General features: G+C 40.7%; 1 protein-coding gene across 1 annotated transcript in view; it reads left to right on the top strand.

Moving 5' to 3' along the window:
- The window catches only part of SORCS3 (sortilin related VPS10 domain containing receptor 3), a 566,960-nt gene that overhangs the window by 373,186 nt on the left and 173,093 nt on the right, over positions 1–20,681 (top strand). The window contains exon 5 of the mRNA XM_070605236.1: positions 2,102–2,175. Within this exon, the coding sequence (XP_070461337.1) occupies positions 2,102–2,175 (74 nt within the window). The remainder of the gene's footprint in view (positions 1–2,101; positions 2,176–20,681) is intronic.

Here is a 20,681-nt window from a genome sequence, read left to right as displayed (position 1 = left end):
ACAACACACATATATGCCCATCATTTACTGGACAAAAAGAGACTTTTTAAAATGCAGTTCATGCTGCCAATGTTCAATAAGTATTTGCTGAATTCAATTGAAATGGACCCAGATTTTTGCAAGTCCTCCAAAGCTTCTTGCAATTACCAGAAGTTCATATGAAAAATTATTTCTATGTGGGTTGTAAGATTGTAAGATTATGGACTTAGAACTTAACAGATGGCAAAGTTACCTGGGGTATGGTGTGTCAGACAGCACATCCTTACAGGTGAGCAGCTACTGGGGTTGTAATTACAGGAATATACTTCACCTGACCCGATTTGTATAAACCTAAGGGACACCTTCTTGTCCTTCCTCAGTTTCCCCACCTGGAAAAGTTTGTGGGAGAAACATAAACATGGTGGAATTCTCATTATAAACTAGGCACTATAATTCCGTGGAAGGAGATGTGAATTAATGAGTTAATCAGAAAACTTAAATCTTAGTTCTTTTGACTGAAACTTAACTTCTCCAAGATTAAGTTTCATCAACTGTGAAATAGGAGATTTGTGGACTCACCTGTTATGTGCCAGGCATTGTGTAACCGCTGATACACAAAGGTGAATAAGGCCTGATCCCTGCCGCTCTTATGACTCCCAGTCTAGTGGGGGAAGAGGCCTACCAACCAGTAACGGCTTAGTGTGAACAGCTTCTAGAGGCAGACAGAAAATATGGTGGCCGTGCCATTGAGGGAGTTGTTAACTCTGCCTGCATAGACCAGAGAATGCTTGAGAGCCTGAGAGAGTGGTTTACTTTAGTAGCAACTGCCCTGCCTTCCTTTCGGGATCCTGGAAGGCTCACGTGTACGTGAAAGAGCAACACGGTTCAATTATTCTTATTCCATTATCAGTCAGATTCAGATATTGTACTTCTAGGCATTTGATTGGAAATAAACTCCACACTCATCCTTACCTGTCTGTTTTAATTATTTACTTAAGCAACAGATATTGTGTGAACACTTATATATATTCAAGGAATATAAACAACTAAATAATACAGACAGATTTGAAAGACGTAATTATATATTACCCCATGATAAGTGCTGAATGGAAACAAAAGATGGGTGCAGTGAATTGAGAAGGAAGAAAGATGAGTGGGCCGATGTGGTTAGAAAAGGCTTGTGGAGGAAGCCACCCACTTGTGCTGACCCCGCATGGATGGGGAATTTTTACTTAGGCATAATAGTGGCCTTATCCTTACCGTCTTGCAAAGATGTAGGCGTGTAAATGAGCTGGTATCTTTAGTGGCATTGAAGAGTCCATTTCATTTAGATCATACAGGAGTAGTAAGAGATAAAACTGACAGAGTACGGGCTGGCCCCGTGGCCGAGTGGTTAAGTTCGCGCGCTCCGCTGCAGGCGGCCCAGTGTTTCGTTGGTTCGAATCCTGGGTGCGGACATGGCTCTGCTCATCAGACCACGCGGAGGCAGTGTCCCACATGCCACAACTAGAGGAACCCACAGCGAAGAATACACAACTATGTACCGGGGGGCTTTGGGGAGAAAAAGGGAAAAATAAAAAAATCTTTAAAAAAAAAAACTGACAGAGTACAATATGTTACATATAGCACTGGCTCAGATCCCAGCTGATGAGCATTTTTACATATGTGTCTTATTTTTCATAAGAGCACAGAATCTACCTCTTCCTTATCTTTATGTCCATGCAGGAGTTGTTCAGCAAATAATTTTTAAATAAATGTTAATGAATTGTTTTAGATGTAACTAAAGACTTCATGGAATTTGAAGAAAAAAGAAGATGTAATTTTCCTAAAAGCTTTACCCCTAAAGGAGAGAATGATAGATGGCATCAGAAGTGAATTTACACTCACTTCAAAAGTATCAGTCAATTGGATGTATATAGAGCACCTTCTTGGTATTAGAAGGCACCATGATAAGCATAGCACAGTCATATTCATGTACTTTTATCTGGATAATATGGACGTCTACTTGGATGTGTTAGGCATTCTGGCGTGTTGGACTATTCTTCTCCAGGGGGTGACACATGTTTTCACACTAAACAGTACCCCTTGATGCTTATGCTCTCCTCACTTCATTGTTTTGCAGCTCTACAGCTCCATGGACTTTGGCAGACGGTGGCAACTCATGCATGAACGCATCACACCCAACAGGTTTTACTGGTAAGCCCCATCTGCAGACTCACCACTCTCTTGGACAAAGAATTATCAGATAGCATAGGACTCCGGACAATACCGGACACCTTCAGCACTTGAAGACACATGTGTTTTGCTACTCAAAGTGTGGTTCACGGACCAGCAGCATCAGCATCACCAGGAGACTTGTTAGAAATGCAGAATCAAACACCCTATTAAGACTTCCTGAGCAGGAATCTGCAGGGAACATGGTCCCTGGTGATTTAATGTGCAATTAAAGATTGAGAAGCACTGAGCTAGAGAGCTGCATGAGGAGGTCATGACCAGATGCTCTTAGCTATGTACCAGTCACCCTTCTTTTAGGAAAAGTGTATATGTTATGTACCTATTCTAAAAAGCAATATTTCATAAAATGTACTCTGAAGAACATTAGTTCCCCAAATGCTTCTCCTTTCATAAGCATTTCCATGGTCAAATGGTTTTAAGTAATAATTATCCAGCTCTACCATCCTGAAGACTCAGGATCCACGTTACAATATTTAAGACTCGGAGAAGCCCTGAGTAAAGGAGGCTGCCCAACTTTAAGTCACTGATTCCTAACCTTACTTCACTACGGAACCCTCTCCTCGTTTCACACCTGATAAGTCCTTCAGAACAGAAATTTGTGGAGCCCATTTTGAAAAACCTTTTGTAAGAGTGAATACATGTTCCAAATGGAAAATTAGGCCTCTCACCTAATCAGAAAGTGTTTTTATTAATCGGTGTTCTTTTATACATGCATGCCATATTTACCTTGGTTGTCACAAGGTAAACTTGGTCTAGGGTAATTTTACCTTTTACTTTTCCCTGCTATCATGTGACATGTTTCTGATTTGTATCTTGCTTTCATTTTAGCGGAGGTGATGGCCAAAACAATAGAGATTAGGAAGCCAAAACCGAAGTGTATAATATGATTAATTATATGCTTCATATAAAACAAACCCAAAATTCACAATGTTTGGGAGTATGGCTCTTGGCTCAACACCTCAACTATCCTCAGTTGTTTTGCCCTTTGTGGACCAACTACTACTTAGTCTGCAACTATTATTGCAGTTATTATTTGGTCTGTATTTGGAACTATTAAGATTTTTCAATAGACTAAGGCAGAAAAAGGAAATATTTATTTTTCTGATATTCCAGCTATATAACTGCAACCTTTTGTTCAGCTAAGATGGACCAGTTTCTCAGGGTGCCATCACTCACAAGTACCTCAAAAAAGGAGGAAAAAAAAAGCCCTCTGCTATTTCTGGAACAAACTCTTGAGATGGTAAGGCAATTGGCCGACTAGGAAGTCAAGTTGATGGAGAAGGAGAGTACAATAGACTGGATAAGCTTTGTCATTGTTTCTGAAGGAAATTAAATTAAGTGGATGAGGGACAGCGTTTCCCTATGTTTTGCAAAGAGCAAGAAGAGAATGTTCCAGCTGCGGACTGCCCACCCTCTTCCTTTGTGTAGCAGAAAGAATAAATCCCCAGGTTCTGATAATTGTGTTTCATCTCTCCTCCACTCTGTGCTTCTTTCATATATGCCCCCATGGGGAAATATAAAAGTTAGTGCCTGTGCTGGCTAGCCAAGTGGTAACTGAAAATTCCATTTTTGTAATTATCACTTCTCTGTTTCTGATGTATAATTGCCATGATTATTCTTTTAGGTGTCACAGGGGTTGCAGAGGAAGAGCTCATTGTATGCAGACCTTTTTTCCCAGTGACAGAATCCAGGGCTATCTAAGGCTTTAAACCACTTATGTTGAAGAGTTGGGGCCCGTATTGGTTAGGAATGGAAATATTCACTCCACTTCTCCTTGAGAAAAGACAAAATGTGCATTTCTCTGGGTAGAGCACAACGTTGACTGAGACAGGACCTCTTTAAGCTGTGGTTTCCTCATCTGTGTAATGGGAACAGTAGTCTTATCAGTTTCATAAGATTATTGAAAGTACCAGATGTGATCAACTAAACACTTGTCAATTTCACTTCTCCACTTCAGATTTATAATTTGTAAATTATAAGTCTTTAAGTCCTACATTTATTAGCAGTTCTGAGGAGCCTGACCCGTAAGTGATTTGTCATTTTTCTGGGACACACATTTGAATCCCATGCGTGATGAGACTGTATGCCCATGGACTTCTGCTAACAACTGAATGGGTCTAATTTACTGCCAAGAATCCACATCTCAAACTCACTTTATTGTCCTCTGCTCTTTGTTGAGTCGTTATTCTTATGAAGAGGTAAAAACAAATAAATCAATAACAAAAAGCCCTAAAACTACTTCTTTGGGAGACACAGTGCAGAGTGAGGTGGTATTGGGGATGGTGGAGAAACATCGGGGAGAGAGCAATCATCCCCAAACCAGGACACTGAAATGAAAGATGGTGTTAAGACTTTCATCTTACGGTATGTAGACAGAATGAACGTGTGATTCGGAAGTAATATTGTCCAAATATTGTTATCTATAATTTGGAGGCCTGCAAATGTCTAGGGATAGATAGATTTCTTCTCCCATACCATCTTCAATTGACAGAAAATAGCAGCCTATAGGGAATGCGTGGGAGGACCACTGTGATACAGGAGTAATTTCTGCCAAGGATGCAGGAGGAAGAACTGACCACGTGTGTGCGTCATATTTATTCTCTCATCTATGGTGATGATCACTGTAATGGCTGTGAAAGTGCACTGGGAATTGTAAGGTGCTAGCATTATTATCCGTTTCCTCTTTAGTACACTACGATGCCTATGGGTTAGGCAGGGCATAAGGCATAATATTTATTAACATCAATAATAAGGCTTCATCTAGAGATAAAATTTTATTTATGCATTCCAGATGTTCTAACCCCTTCAAGAGAGGTCACCCAGGATTCTTACACTATAGAGTGACTCAGCCATCGAACATATGCCCCAAGAATAGGATCAACTGGCGTGAAAACTCCTTCTTTATATGTGATCCTTTCACTCATTTGATACCTGGTTAGTAGGCAGATGAACATATCTGTCTTATGCTCCCCATTCATCACCCCAGCAGCTTCAGCAATTATAATTTGCAGGGAGAGCACACAAGTGGAATAAATGTCCTAACATAATCCCTTTCTGGTCTCTGCTTGGGCAGAGCTATCATGGGGAAAAAGTGTGGGTTTTTTTGTTTTGAATAGCCTCCCGAGCTGCAAATGAATAGCATTTCCACTCTTCCATTGGGAGATATGTAACAGTCAGGCACATTCTGTAGTGGGAAGATTGTTTTCTTTGCACATCCAGTGTGAATACTTGTAGTTCACAGTTTTACCTCTGTGGGCCCCTCACTGTGCCCCCTCAGTGTTCACCCTCCTTGGGCATCTTTTTTAATGAGGTCATAGGCATCCAGGGCCTTGCTGAGTTCTCTGTGTAACTGAACTGGCTCTAAGGGTCTCTAGTCTCTGATGATATTGGCTTGTATAGTGTCATGGGAGAGAGAAAGAATGTCTCCAGTGTCTGTTCCTTCCTAACTTCCCCTTAATTATTCTCTCTCCTGAAAGATCAGGGTCTTTTTATTCCTTTTCCTTGCCATCGCTGCAAGAGAGTGTTCTGATAAAGTAGTACGATGGTGTCAGGGACTTTAACTCTTATCCCCCTTTTGGGGGTATTTGGATTGCAATATGACTGGTCTTGAGACTAAGAAACCCTTTAAGAAGTCAGTGGGTGCAGTAGAAGTTCTAGATCAGCCCACTTTAGAGGTTGCAGGGAGAAGGTCCCATGGAGACTGCTCTTTCCAGCTGTTATCATGCCTGGTTGCAGGCTGAAGAGTGGCTGCTGCATAGGGAGAGTCAGAATGGGCTCCAGGTCTCTACTGTACATTGCTTACGGCCCACTCACTGTAGATTTAATAGTGATGGTTGTCCCAGCAGTTTCTGTTCTGCTTTTTCAGAAAGGCCATGAGCGAGGGGATGGAAGAATGAAAAAGCAAAATGTGTCCCTCTTGGTTTGTCCTAGGATGTCCTAGGAGAATGTCTTTTAGAGGAGAAATGGATGATATGGAAAAAGAACACACTAAAAGTCCTTTCATTGCGATCTTTCTTTTCCAATCTTTCCTTGTTCTCATTTTTCCTAGTCTCCTTTGGTATACATGTGTTCTTTTAAATGTAGCCGAAACATCTTACATGTGAATTTTTATAATCTGCCTTTTCGCCCCTTAATGTTCTAACAATTTTGTCATTATAAAATCTTTATAACCATCATTTTTAACTGTCTATGCAACTCTTCATTATGTAAAGCTACATACTTTATTACTGTGTTTAATTTTTACTGGACATTGAAAATTTTCACATTAGTTAATATCATTAATAATAGTTTTATTGATATTTTATTCATATGACTTTAATATCTGGGACTGTTTTCTTGGACCAGCATCTTAGGTAGCCAAAATAAAAACTTGATTGTGTTTTTTCCAGTCTCAGTAGAGTGTCACATTTAAATGGTATGACCTGAATTCAACACCAAAAGCAATTCAGAGCAATGTAGCTTTTTACGGAACATTTTCTTGAAAAAAGTTGCAGAGAAGCATTATATCACACAGCACACAGCAAGCCTTCCTAAAGTCTTTTGTCCATATCTGTTTCTCCAAAGTCCTCATCATCACAGTAGTTACTTTCTCCTATTTCTGTTCTCTTCCATGGGCTCTAAAACTGTTCTCAGTCACAGAGGTTTATTGTCCAACTGCACATCTCCTTCCAGAGCCGCCTTATACCTACACCTTCCACCCTCTTCCCCAAGTATCATAGCTCTTAGATAAAATGGTCTACCCCCTCCCCTTTACCGCTCCGTCTCACTCTCACCCCACCCCCAGCAAACCAGTGTAATGTTCCTTAGGTGCACATCCCTTAGAACGTGGAGGAGGGGGAATTGGTAATTCATCTTTTTGGTTTAATCACCACTAGAAGGGGAATAATTACATCAAAATATACACATTTTGAATATCTTTAATACTTGTCATTCAAAATATTATCAAAGTTGTGTACTAATGTCTATCCCCACCTGTAACATATACAAATATGTCTATTTGTAGTTTACGTTTACTTCTTCCTTATGGTAGGCAGCCTCCAAGATGGCTCCCAGTGATCTGTCTTCTGGAGACTATGCCATTGCACTGTCCCATCCCTTTGAGTTGACTTGGTTCTAGTGAATAGATTGTGACAGAGATGATGAGATATCACTTCAGAGATTCAGTTACAAAAAGACAATGGTTTTTATCTTAGGTGCACTTTTATGCTTGCTTGGTCAAAGCAATCTGTCATGTTGTGAGCTGCCCTATGGAGAAGCCCATGTGGCAAGAGGTTGAGGGAAGTCTCTAGCCAAAAGTAAGTTAGGCACTGAGGACCTCAATCCAACAGCTCAGTTCCTATGAAGAACAACTGAATCCTGCCAATAATCACATGAGTGAGCTTGGGAGAAGATCCTTCTCCAGTGAAGCCTGCATAGGAGAATGCAGCCTAGGCCAACACACTGATTGAAACCTCATGAGAGACCTTGAGGCAGAGGCACCCAGTTCAGTTGTGCCCAGATTCCTGACCCATAAAAACAGTGAGATAATAAATATTTGTTGTTTTTAGCTGCTACATTTGATAGTAATTTGTCATACAGGAATAGATGACAAATACAATTCTCCTTAATCATTATTTTTTGCTTGTTTATTTTTGAACATAAGGTAAATGCTTCTGTCTTAGACTGCTTCATCCATTTTCCCTTCATTGGTATCAACCCAGATGTTGCATTTTGCCTATGGTTTAGCTGTATCCTTGCAGTAGGGAGATATCATGATGTCCTGACATTCCTGGCCTCCTGATGCTCAGATTCTATGGGGTTTATAGTTAAGAAACAGACCTCAGAACCCTGTCCTCAGCTTGAGTGAGGCTTACTTACTATAGTGAGGTTGTGTGACCTTGTTCTATTCTATTCTATTCTGTTTTACATTTTGATGGCAGGATTTCGTTTTCTGAGAATACTGTTGATTGCAAATGTGTATGTGTGTACACACGCAGGAGACAAGTGTGCACATGCCCATTCAGAGATGTGCTAATTTCAATTAAGGCATAAAAATCCCATGTATCTGGGTCCTAGACTTACCCATCTCAGCCTGGTAGTAGCTATGGGTGTGAAGGACATAGCACAGAGAAGCAGGAGGTGAAAATGGGGAGTGATTACCTTGTGATCGCATGGCTGCAGTGAATCTTCTTGTACCTCCTACCTCACTTATAACTCTGTAGATCTTGCCTGTTCTGGAATGTATCCTATGTTTTGCTTCAAAAATGGTCTCCTTATATGCAGCCAGGAACTCGTTATGACCCTAGACTATGATTTTTAAGAACCACATGCCAAGTCATCCTTAGGCTATTAATGCATTATCCACGACAGAGATAGAGTTATGTTACAGGCAAAAAGCCTTGAGATTGCTTCCTGGAAAATCAAGGTCTTTTCAAACAAAGTTAACATTATGGGCTGAATTTTTGAAGCTCCCTCTAAATGTGCATCTACAATTTTGCAAACACAGTCATTTGCAATCTCAAGTAATGGAATTTAGGCATCGACCTCATATAAGGGCTCAGATTTAGAGGCCCTTTGCAAACCAGGGTATGCCACAAATAATATTTAATTCAGCTTTTCCTTACAGTTTTATAATGGTGCAGCAATTTAAAAATACATTATATTCAAAATAATACATGCAAGGTCAGGAGGGGAGATGTGAAAGCTCAGCTTGCAAGTAGAAACCAGGTTCTGCTTTGCTGGTGGGGATTGCCTATGCTGTATGTCTGGTTGCATCTTGGCCTTGGAAGAGCTATCCCAATGTTAAGAGAAAAATGCAGTGCACAAAAGCTACATATGGTAATTAGCCGGTGGACTGAGGAAGACAGAATACTCACCTCTTTGGGTGAAATCAATGTGTGTTGGACACATATGATAATTGTGCTTAGCACATGTGAGTGCTATGAGGGAAGGGAAATAAGGAGACATATGTAGCTATCTATGTAATGATTTCTCTACTATGATGAGAAGGGGTCATATTTGACCCGGCCTTGGGAAATCTGAGAATATTTGTGTGTGATGAGCACAGAATTCATGGATAACCACATCCACTCACCTAATCCAGTGTAGCAAAAATTCCAAGATGCAAACATAAACACCATTCTTTCTTCATTCCCTAGCAGTTTGTCCAGTGTCTCTGGAATTAGACACATGGTTTCCAAATGCTTGTCCCACTCAGATGATTCTGAGGAGGACATGAGAAATATTCATTCAGATTAGAGATATTGGATCTCACTAAAAAACTTTCAGAGGGGAACAAATTTGATTATTCTTACAGTGGGTGGGATTTCAGCCAGTTTTGTCCTTTGAGGATGAGGTCGGGAGAGACCCCATGTAGAGTAGAGCACCTTGACTCTTGTAGTCTCCCTGAAACTCAGATTGCTCATTTTGGGATTGTTCCTTACGAGAACATGTGGGGAGAGTGAATACATTGGTAGTAACGAGTTGTGTTTAACAGCCTCATGACTAGGGAATATAGGAATTGGAGGGTCAGGGAGATTCCTAGAGAGAAGAAAGAAAAGGATGTTGAGCTGAGCAGCCCAAGGAGAAAGCTCCAAACTGAAGGCTTGGAGGCTGATTAAAGTGCTCGTTGGTGACAGGGTTGCAGGCAGGAGGAATCACCCTTTTTCTCACTGAGGGTATCTAAGAGTGTTCTGTTCCAGCTTGGGGTAGAGATGTGTGTTAGTCTGCTTAGGCTGCTATAACAAACTCCCTTAGATTAGGTGGTTTAAACAATAGAAATGTACTTTCTCACACTTCTGGTGGCTGAAAATCCGAGATCAGGGTGCCAGCATGGTCGGATTCTGGTGAGAGCTCTCTTCCTGGCTTGTAGATGGCCAGTTTCTTGCTGTGTCCTCACATGGTAGAGAGCAAGAGCAAGCTCTCCTGTGTCTCTTCTTATAAATACACTAATCTCATCTTAAGCACCCCACTCTTACCACTTCAACTAAACCTAATTACTTCCCAAAGGTCCCATCTCCAGATAGCATCACTATGAGGATTAGGCCTTCAGTGTATGAATTTGAGTGGAGGCACACAATTCCGTCGGGAGCAGGGTATAAGGCAAGGAAGAGCTTGGAAAGGAATGCATACTTTCTGGAGAACTTCTCACTAAGAAGAGTCCTGGAGCAGAACTGTCTAAGGCTTATAGGAAAAGAAGGAGAGGCAATGCCAAAACTACAAAAATAATTTTAAAAAGACACAAGCACAATTTAACTACTTTTTTTCTGATTGTAGACTCAATACAAGCTTATTGTAGACATTTAAGGAAAAGCGGGAAAATAAAAAGAGGATAATTACCTATAATTTCACTGTTCAGAACACACTACTTAAAAAAATAAGTACTTCTTCATAGACTTCTCTATTATGGTATAATTTTAAATACATATTTAAGTTTTTATCACAATTGAAATCGTGTTGTTTATAAAGTTTTATATCTGTTTAAAATGTACTTGAACATTTTTCTGTACTGTCTGCACTTTCTAAACATAATTTAAAACTTGCATTACTTACATTGTATTCTCATTGGTGGACGTATAATAATTTAATCACTCTTTTATCATTTAACATTGATCTTGCTTCTAAACTTTTACTGTTAAAGAAGGCATTGGAATATTCTTTTGAAAACCTGTAAGTAATTATTTGTCCAAGCTCTGATTATTATAATTTTTAGCAGTAGACTACCAAAACATTATATATAAATATTATCATGCCAAATTGTTCTCCAGAAAATTTATGCCAGTTTCCATTCATCTTGTAAAATATCATTTCACTACACCTCATAAAAACTTAATTTAAAAAAGTAATCTAATTTAATATGCAGAAATGAATTTTCCTTGCTTTAATTTGCATTTCTTATCAGACCGGTGAGTTTAGACATGTTTTCATATATTTATTGGCCATTGTGTTTCTTTTATGTGACCATCTGTTTTTGCTTCTTCTTTATTATGAGTTTTTTTATATGGTCTCTCATTTTGTTTAAATATTGTCCCCAGTTGGTTCTTTGGATTTTAGTTGTCTTAGGATTTTTAACATACTTTTTACTTTTAAAAATTTGGTCAAATCTTTTAATTTTTCCTGTTATAATGTCTTCTATTACTTTATGTTTAAAGAGTGCCCTCAACCTGTGATCATGTAAATATTAGCTGAAGTTTTCTGATTTGTAATGCTGCTTTATGAAATAGTATGTATAATAGGTATATATGTACATAAAAAAATGCTGTGCATTCTCATGTATTATGCTTCAGGAATCTCATATTAATAGTTGTCTATTTCTTCCTCTGACTATATCATAATTTAATCATTTTAAGAATTTAATAATTTTATCCATATTAATTGATACTTTTAATCTTGTTGGATTTCTATGTTTTTAAGGAAAATAAAATCCAATGAACATCTTCCCACTTAATTCTGTGCCCATGTTTCTGACTATTTCTTCTGGCAGTTTTCTGCAGGAGAAGCGCTGGTCAAAAGTTAGGGACCCTTGAGGTTGGTGACCTTTGTCAGCTTTTATTCTACTGGATTGGTCTCTCCTCTGTGCCCTGAGCCAGACCACACTGTGTTTCATTATCTTTTATAACACAGCACAGTGCCTGGCTGGGCAAGTCTCTCCTGCAAAACATAGCAAAACAAAAAAAGATAGAACCTTTTGTTTTTCAAAATATTCTTATCTTATTTATTTATGCATTCAAATGAATTTGGAATCACTTTGTCATGTTCCAAAATCTCCTACTTCCCCTCCTTGCATAAAACAACTAATTAAACTGTTGATGAGAATTGCAGCAAAGCTATAAATTCACTTGAAGAGAACTGAATCTTTTTCAATATTCAGCTTTTGTTTTTGGCCCCATGATGAGTCTCTCCTTTTATTCCATTTCTTTATGTTCCTCAGTAAAGTTGTATACTTTTCTTCATATCAGTCCTACACATTTCTAGTAAATGTTATTTCTAGGAATTTTCACTTTTGGAGCTATTGTAGGTAAAGATATTTTGTACACAGCATCTCTTCAGACTGGCCTGTTTGAAATGGGTGTGTGATGTAACTAGGGATTTATTCCTGTGGGAGGGCTTGGGGATTTAAATAGGAGGAGAGCTCTGCCCTTAATAGCTGTGTGACCTTAGGCAGTTGTACTTAATCAGCTAGTGTCCTTTTTGACTGGTGGAGTGTTGGTATCCCCTCCCATTGCCTCCTGGCTGAATGTCATTCTTCTCAGTCTGGCACTTAGTAAATGCTTAATAAATATTAGCTATAAAATTAATAGTAAAATGACTTATAATATGAAAGGGTAATTGGAAGAAATGTTAATCTGGTGGCAAATAGTACTTAGCATCTCTTTGAAACTAAGCAAGTTTGGGTGTATCTGAATCTTTTTTTTCCATATTCAAATTCCATTGCCTAATGGTGTTTGCATCTCTGGTCTCTTTTTCCAGCTATCAGCATATGTTGTATTATTACACTTGTTAAAACTATTTTTAGAGAATATTATTTCTGGTTTGATGTTAATAAAATTAAGATTCATGAGACCATAAACTAAAGATGGTGTTGTATCAGCTCACGTGTGCTTTAGCAGATGTGATGCAAAGGTTGAGACCGATCCATGCAGATTGCTGAGGGACCATGGCCAGAAATGGAAAACACTGAAGGAATATTAAGGAAAGTGTTATGATTGCTCAGAGGATGAAGGGCTCAGGTTACGCTGGTATGCCCAGTGAAGGCTTCTTGGAGGAGACAGGATTGAAGAATTTTGAAGAGTTGAATTGGCCAGTAAAGGGAGGTAGGATTTCCTGGGAATGGAGACTAATTAGAACAAAGTTGAGGTGATGGTATGTTTAGAGAGCAATTAGTAGATCTGCTAGAATAGAGTTTATCAACCTCAGCGTTTTTGACATTTGAGTCTGGATAATTATCCTGTGTATTTTAAGAGGTTTAGTTGGGTCCCTGGTCTCTACTCCGTAAATGCCCACAGCACCCCTCCAGTTCTGACAACCAGAAATGTCTCCAGAGCTTCAGATATTGCCAAATGTTCTCTGAGGGGCAAAATAGCCTCCCCTTCTCCCCACCAGTGAGAGCCACTGTGCTAGAAAGATAGGATTTGTATTGAGTGGCAGTGAGAAATAATTCAGGTTGTGAAGGGCCTCAAATACCAGGTAAGGGGTTTAGACTCGTCTCTCTGGGTAATGGAGCGCGTTCATCTTTTGTACAGGGGAGTGACATGATATTCATGTTTTATGAAGAGTTATTAACATTTGGCACTTGGCTTGAGATACTCAAGTGCATTTCTGTGCAATTCTCTGTCCATAAATAAGCTACTGATTTTTCTCGTGACAGATTCAAATCTTCTGAAGCATCCTAACCTCAAGTTCTATTCTCCAATGAAAAATTATGGAATTGTAGACTTTTTAAAAGTACATACTTAAGATGTATATTTTAAATAATCCATTTTCATTTATAATTTAATTGATACAACAGCACTAAAGATTTTAATTAAACTAAGGATTTATATATGTGCTCCTTCATATGTACAGTGACAGACAAAAATTAGACTACTGGTAGTGAACACAATGAAGTCTACTCAAATTGATAAATAACAATTTACACCTGAAATTAAACAATGTTATAAACCATTATGATCTCAATAAAATAATTTGAAAGAAAACAAAAAAAAACCTAAGGATTTAATCATTTTAGTACAATGCTTTTTATTCTTTCTTGCCCTCTTCTAATTTTTGTACACATGAAAATAATTTCTCTCAAAATTACACATATATTATGTCCCCATTTATTACTTTTTTTCCATTCACACCTAACCTAAACAATTTTCTGTATGTGTGCATAGTATTCATAAGGATCATTTTGATGGTGGCAGAATATGCCGCTAAATTGAAGTACTCTCATTTACACTAAAGAATTATGGGAAAGTTAGAGTGGAAAGGATCCTGAAAGATGATGTGGTCTAGTGATTTCTCCATTAGTGCTCTTGGAAGCTCTATGGGAGTTCTGACAAATTGCCCCAGAAACTACTTGAGACACAGAGGAGCCTGTGGGATGCTTAGTGATCAGGTCCTTGGCCCTCTCATTTTTGATGCAGCCAGAACTATTCAGCTTCTTAATTAGTTTTATATATCAGGCTTCTGCATATGATTTCTTTTGAAAATTGAAGACTGTGTGTTAAAGACACAAACAAAAATGTCTACAAAATCATTGATCTAGACTGACCTTTTTATTTTACACAAGCAGCATACTGGTATAACAGCCATGAGGTATCTTTCTTCAGTGCTTCCACCACCCTGAAATAACCAAGTTCATAGTGTAGATGCTGCTTGAACGGTTAAAGTCTTTGTCAAACTACCTAAGCCATTGTGTTAGTGAGGACACTCCCTGGTGACCCTGGCTCTATCATTGCTCACCAAGTTTTGTTGAGAAGATGAACGTCCACGCTCACATGGACATGATTTTGGCAAGTTAAGTGCTAATTCACAGAGCCGAGCGTGTGAGAGGATGAAAGGCTATGGTGACTGGATTGGAAGAAATGGACTCTTTCATTTACTTGGTGGCAAATGGCACTGAGGATCATTCAGACACACCCTAGCTTGTTTTGTTCTCAAAGGGATGCCTAAAACAGGAAATTCCTTTAGACAGTCAGGCTTTTTGAACTGTCAGAATATTGCTTTTCCTCCTGTGTACATGTTTATGTATTTCTGAATCTAGCAACTGGCATATGCTACCACCTTGATCCCCTTTGTTTTCAAATACAACCAGGGACAAAATTATAATTCAAGAATGCATGGTATTTCTCCTCGAATTCCCCCAAATCAGGACAATTCTCTCCACTCAAGTCTCCCACTCAAATCTGCTCTTTGGAAAGATAGCCTGGGTGAGCGGGTGAGGAGCACGCCCCACCCCTTCTCCTTTTCCTGCTAGCCAGCTGTGTCATATTCAGACATTCTCCAACCTTTTCCCCTAACAGCGTTGAAGAGGAGTTGTCAACTAATTTGGGCAGAATTGTGTTGCAATGGAGGCAGAGAGAGAGAGCCCCTGGGGATCCCGGCTCTGCCCACTCAGCACTTTGGATGGATGCAAGGAGGCTGAAGTGTTGAAAAGGTCAGACCCTAGAAGCAGTCTGATCTATAAAAGGCACCAAAAGAGGCTGTAATTGCCAAGGAGCTGGGCCAAAAGCACTGGGCCGGGGGGGGGCGGGGGGGGTGGGTAGTGCGCTTTAAAATGGGATGGCTGTGCATGTGTCCAAGACACGCTGGGAATGAAACCTTCAAGATCCTGCTTCATACATTCTTAGCATTATTGTCCCTGTTTAACATGTATCATTAAAAGAAATGACAGTGTGGGGCCGGCCCAGTGGCACAGCGGTTAAGTTCGCACATTCTGCTTTGGCGGCCCAGGGTTTGCCGGTTCGGATCCCGGGTGCGGATATGGCACCGCTTGGCACGCCATGCTGTGGTAGGCGTCCCACGTATAAAGTAGAGGAAGATGGGCACGGATGTTAGCTAAGGGCTAGTCTTCCTCAACAAAAAAAAAAAAAAAAGAAAAAGAAAGAAAAGAAATGACAGTGAAATAGAACAAATAGAGTTGGGTTTTGACTATTTTCTACTTTCATGGAAGAGGAGATTTGAAACATGAATTGCATAATTGGGGGAGTCCTGCTTTTTTTTCTTCTTTTTTTCAAACGTGAGATTTGTTAGGATTTTTTAGAGCTGAGAGAAACTCAGTAAATTAGGAAGAGAAAACCCATGAGCTGTGAGGTGTAGTGGAATGAGTTTGAGTAGGAGTTGGGGCTTCTGGGTGCTAATTCTGTTTCTGCCACTGGAATAGCCACCAGGCCCTCAGGCACTCAGGATTTCTCTGGCTTTCTATATTTTCATCTGTAGAATTCAAAAGGGCTAACCAGAAGGTTTTGGATGTTTGGTCTACTGCTTTCATCTCGAGAGTCTGATCCTCTTGCAGCCTGGGTATTGATCTCCAGCGTTTGGTGGTAGCGGGACAGGAAATCCTGTCCACTCCTCTGATAGGGGGAATTTTGTTTCTCAGATGATAGTCATGGGAGAACGTGGAGTGACCTGAGGTGCTTGATAAAAATGCAGATTCTTGGCCCCCACCCTGAGACTCTTGATCTGAATCTCTAGACCTGGGCTCAGGAATCTCTATTTTAGCACTCTCTCCCAGTAATTCCTTTGCACATTAGGCTTTAGAAACCAGAGGAGGTGGTTTTGAAAACCCTGGAGGCAAGTTAGTGGGGTACCAGGTATTGTGCTTTAGGTGGTACAGACTGGGACCCCTTACCAAAAACCCTCCCTTTTCTTTGGAGGACTTGATACCCACAGTTAAAGAGTAATGCCAACCACTGAAGACATTGCCACCTCCAGGCATCATTTTAAAATGCAAACACTCCATGCTAAATGAGATAATATATTTAAGTATGCTTTGAAAGCTGTAAGGCATTATTAAAATGCTTTGTAACTATAAAACGCTGTATAGATTATAGACATTATGAAAATAATGCCTGTAGTTTTTATTAACACTGTGGCGTGAATGAGGTTATTGATTTTATCTATGTCCATTTGGATGTCCTTACTGAGGAATTCTATTCAGGGGATGGTTCTGAGACCCTACTCTGTGAACAGTGTATCCATAGGAAGGGATACAAAGGACAGTAGGTGTGGGCTATCGTTTCAATGCTTAACCCTCTCTTAAGTAATACAATTATATATCCAAACCCCTTGCCAAGTAACTTTGTGGTGCCTTTCGACTGTATGCGGGTACTCCCTCAACCCTGTGACGGTTGACTTGCTTTCTCCACGTTCAGCAGATATGACACAAGCAGAGCTTTTAAAGAGCCTACCTGGTTGGATGTGGCCCTCTTTTGCTTCTGCCATCACATGGCTGTAGACCCTCGTGCCAGGCTCCATAATGAACATATGAAGCACATCTAAGCCGGCACCTCTGTCAGGAGCCAAGCCCCACCCCCGCTTCCTAGCTTGGAGCAGAGCCTCCCAGGGAGCCCAGCCCAGACACGCCCATCCCCAGCTGGCCCCTAGATGTATGAGCAAAGTAACTAACTATTGTTGCAAGCCACTGAATTTTGAAATGGTTTAATATGTAGCAGAAGCTAACTGATACACTGGGACAAAGAAAAATTGAGAGAATTAGAGAAATACCTGATGCAAAGGACAGTGGTGAAGTGACACAAGAAAGGTACAACCTGAGATAGTAGGATCAGGGGAGGTGGCATCAATAAAGTCTTCGTGAAGGAGGTGGCATTTGAGAGGACCCTTGAAGGGTGGGTTCAATTTCAACAGGCAGAGCTTGGGTGTGTGCTCGTGGGTCTTCTGATGTGATATAATAGCACACATTCCAGGCAGAGGAAGGAGCGTGAGGAGAGCTGCAAAGTAGGAGAGCACTGGGCGTGTTTAGAAAATTGCTAATAGTTCAGTCTTTCAGGAAGTTCAAGCTTGTGGGAAAAGAGATGCCCTTAAGCTGGAAAAGAAGATTAAGTGATAACTTAGAGGTTTTAAATGCCAGGTTGAAGATTTTGCAGTTAAGACAGTACACCCTTGAAGGGTTCTGCTCCGGGCTGGGCCTGCTGAGGACTGGCCTTTTGGAAGGTCATTCTTGCAGTGGGATGAAGGGCAAATCATAGAAGGAAGAACTGGAGACAAGGTGGCCTTTTAAAGGCTGTTACTGGGGGCAACGAGTACTGGAAAGAGGAGATGGAACTCCAGGAAATTCTAGAAAGTATGCTTTGCAATTAAAAAAGTGAAAGGACGTGTTAAAGAATAGAAAATAAATTCAAATCCTTCTCCCAACCTAGAGTGTTGTTTCTTGTGTTTATACCATCTAAAAACTCAAATTCCACTTGGGAATAAATCAACAAGTTATAGTGACCACAGATTTATAGACTTTACAAATAAATGTTTTAACGCACATTCAAATTCAGCGTGATATTTCCACTCTTTGCGGAAAGCCGTGCTCTGGACTTGGGTATAATTTCCCCCAATGTAAAAAGACACTGAAACAATGCTCCCTGAGTGGTTTTGTGTTGATTTGTTTGGTTTTTGTTTTTAGGCGTGGGTGGATGTTGTAGGCAGTGTCACCTCAGTAAGCAGACTTTCAAATAGAGGCTTGTGTGCAGCAGGCTTGTGGGGAGCTCTCAGGAGTAGCACCCCCTTGGAGGGGTGAAGCGGGCAGCACCAGGCAGGGGAGAGGATGGCGCAGTGCAGTTGTGGCAGCTGATCCTCTGGGAGCTGTGTGGCCGTATGGCCCTTCAGAGGTGCTCAGCCTTGAGCCAAGGCCTTCATACCTCCACACGGACTAGCCATAAGATGTGGGCTGCCACTGTGGAAGGGATGTGACCTTGGTGAGGTGGCTGTCTCCAGCTGTGGAAAATTCCCAGAAAGCGACTCAGCTGAGAGTCAGCCATCCGAACTGGGGAGTGAATGCCTGGACTAGGGAGGGTCCGGACGGCACACCACTGTGTCCACTACACCAGGGAGAGAGAGGTTTACTCCCAGTCCTTGTCCTTATTCCTAAGAGGGAAATGAATTTTAATAACATAGTAAAAAATAACAATGCAGTAATACCTAACATTGTAAAATAAGTAAGTTGCAATGATAATAATAAGTTATCATTTACCAAGGGCTTATAGTCTATCAAGCAATGTGCTAGGTCCCTGGCACCCATTATTACAATTATCTTCTTAATAAGCGTGCAGGCAGACCAGTGTAATGGCCTAATGTGTGGGGTTGGCTGTGGACTGCCTCGGTTTGAATCACAGTTGTACTGCATTTTGGCTATGTGATCTTAGGCAGCCAGGACCTCAGCTTCTTCATTTGTAAAATGAGATTAACACCAGTATTCTGTCCCAGAGGATTGTGGCAAGCATTACGCGAACTAGAAAATAGCGGGACTGCTGTTTGTGAGTTCAGAGCCCATGCTGTCAAGTTTACTTTCTGGAGTTTGTGGTAAGGTAGGCCTCAGAAGGCTGCCACAACAGGGACCCTGCTCAGTGAGAGGTTGCTAGGTATTTTGAATGTGGGAAAGTCAGAGCTAAAAGCTCAGTGAAGGATAGGCAGGGGGGTGGGGGGGGGGGAAGGAGACTGTCAAGCTCACAGTGTTCACTCATCTTTTCCCCGCAAGGGCTACCCTGTCATAAAAAGAGCAAAACATAGGAAGTCAACACTTCATTCTTCTGTACTCAACACCATCCTTGGTGGTTTGTCTAAGGAAGCTCTGTGACCTTTAAGTTCCCTCGTGCCATGGATTGTCTCTATTTAAGTGCTTCCATCAGCCCCGCCACAACACCAGCCTCCACCAGACACCTTTTGATGGAAGTGATGGTCTTTTAGGCTCAGAAATCTGCCCTGGATGTAAAAAGAGGCTTGTCACTCCAGGTCTGATCCCTGGACTGGGAAGTGGTTGAGACCAGAGAGAAACAGCAGCGGGGGAGGTGACCATGGAGAAACTTACTGTTGTATGTCGTTAATCACTAATTGCTGAATGATTTTATTATATGGCAGCCATAAAATATCACTTGAGGTTTTACACCCAGTTCTGGCTTTAAGAAAACAATTCCTTATGTCAAAATGACTATTAAATTAAGTGATTCCTTATTAAACATCCTATGGACTCCAGATGATTTATGGGACTGTGTAATGAATAAGAACCTTTTCCTTCCGGCTGCTCAGAGGAAATCAGCATCCATTTCTGCAACAGCCATTGACCTTGGGAACCTGAGAGAGGCGTGCTGGTTTCTAAGAGACCCCTGGATGATAAGAGCTGGAAGGGAATCTTGAGAAAACAGACCCAGAACCCTCATTTACACGTATGGAAACTGAGGCCCAGAGAGTTACAACCACTCACCTGGAATCACTGTGTAGACAGTGGTGCGGGATTGCGTCTGTGGTGCTTCTGTTACTAGTAATTATGTATTTTCCCCATTATTCCCAGCTGTCCTTACTGTCCCCACTTTGTAAGTGGCAAAGTGAGTCCTGGAAAACTCTTTTGTATGTTAGCTCAAATATAACTGCTTCTAATATAAGGTGCAATGCCTTTCAATGACACCTATTTGCATTTCTTACCCTGAATTCGCTTTTATGAGTTTTAGATGGGGATAGACCCAATAAACTGACGTAAAACCAACTCGTTTTGGTCTGGTAGTGTATTTCCACTGAACCATTCCCAGTTTCACACATGGAGCGCTACGGGAACACTGAATATATAACAGCCACAGTCCATTCCTTGAAAGAGCTTATCATTCAGCTGGGAGACCTGATCATAAGGTGTCAAATGCCCAAGTGTTCACCTGTGTGATCTGGACAATTTGTTCCATAGGGAACCAAAGGGGAGTGTAGGTCTTGCATGTGGTGACACTTGAGCTGGGTCTGGTAAGGTGAGACCAGCAAAGCCAAAAGAAAGAGGCAGGGACATCTCAGCCAGAGCA

This window comes from Equus przewalskii, chromosome 1 (genome assembly GCF_037783145.1).
Source record: "Equus przewalskii isolate Varuska chromosome 1, EquPr2, whole genome shotgun sequence".
Lineage (NCBI taxonomy): Eukaryota > Metazoa > Chordata > Mammalia > Perissodactyla > Equidae > Equus > Equus przewalskii.
This window is presented reverse-complemented; position numbering and strand designations above follow the sequence as displayed.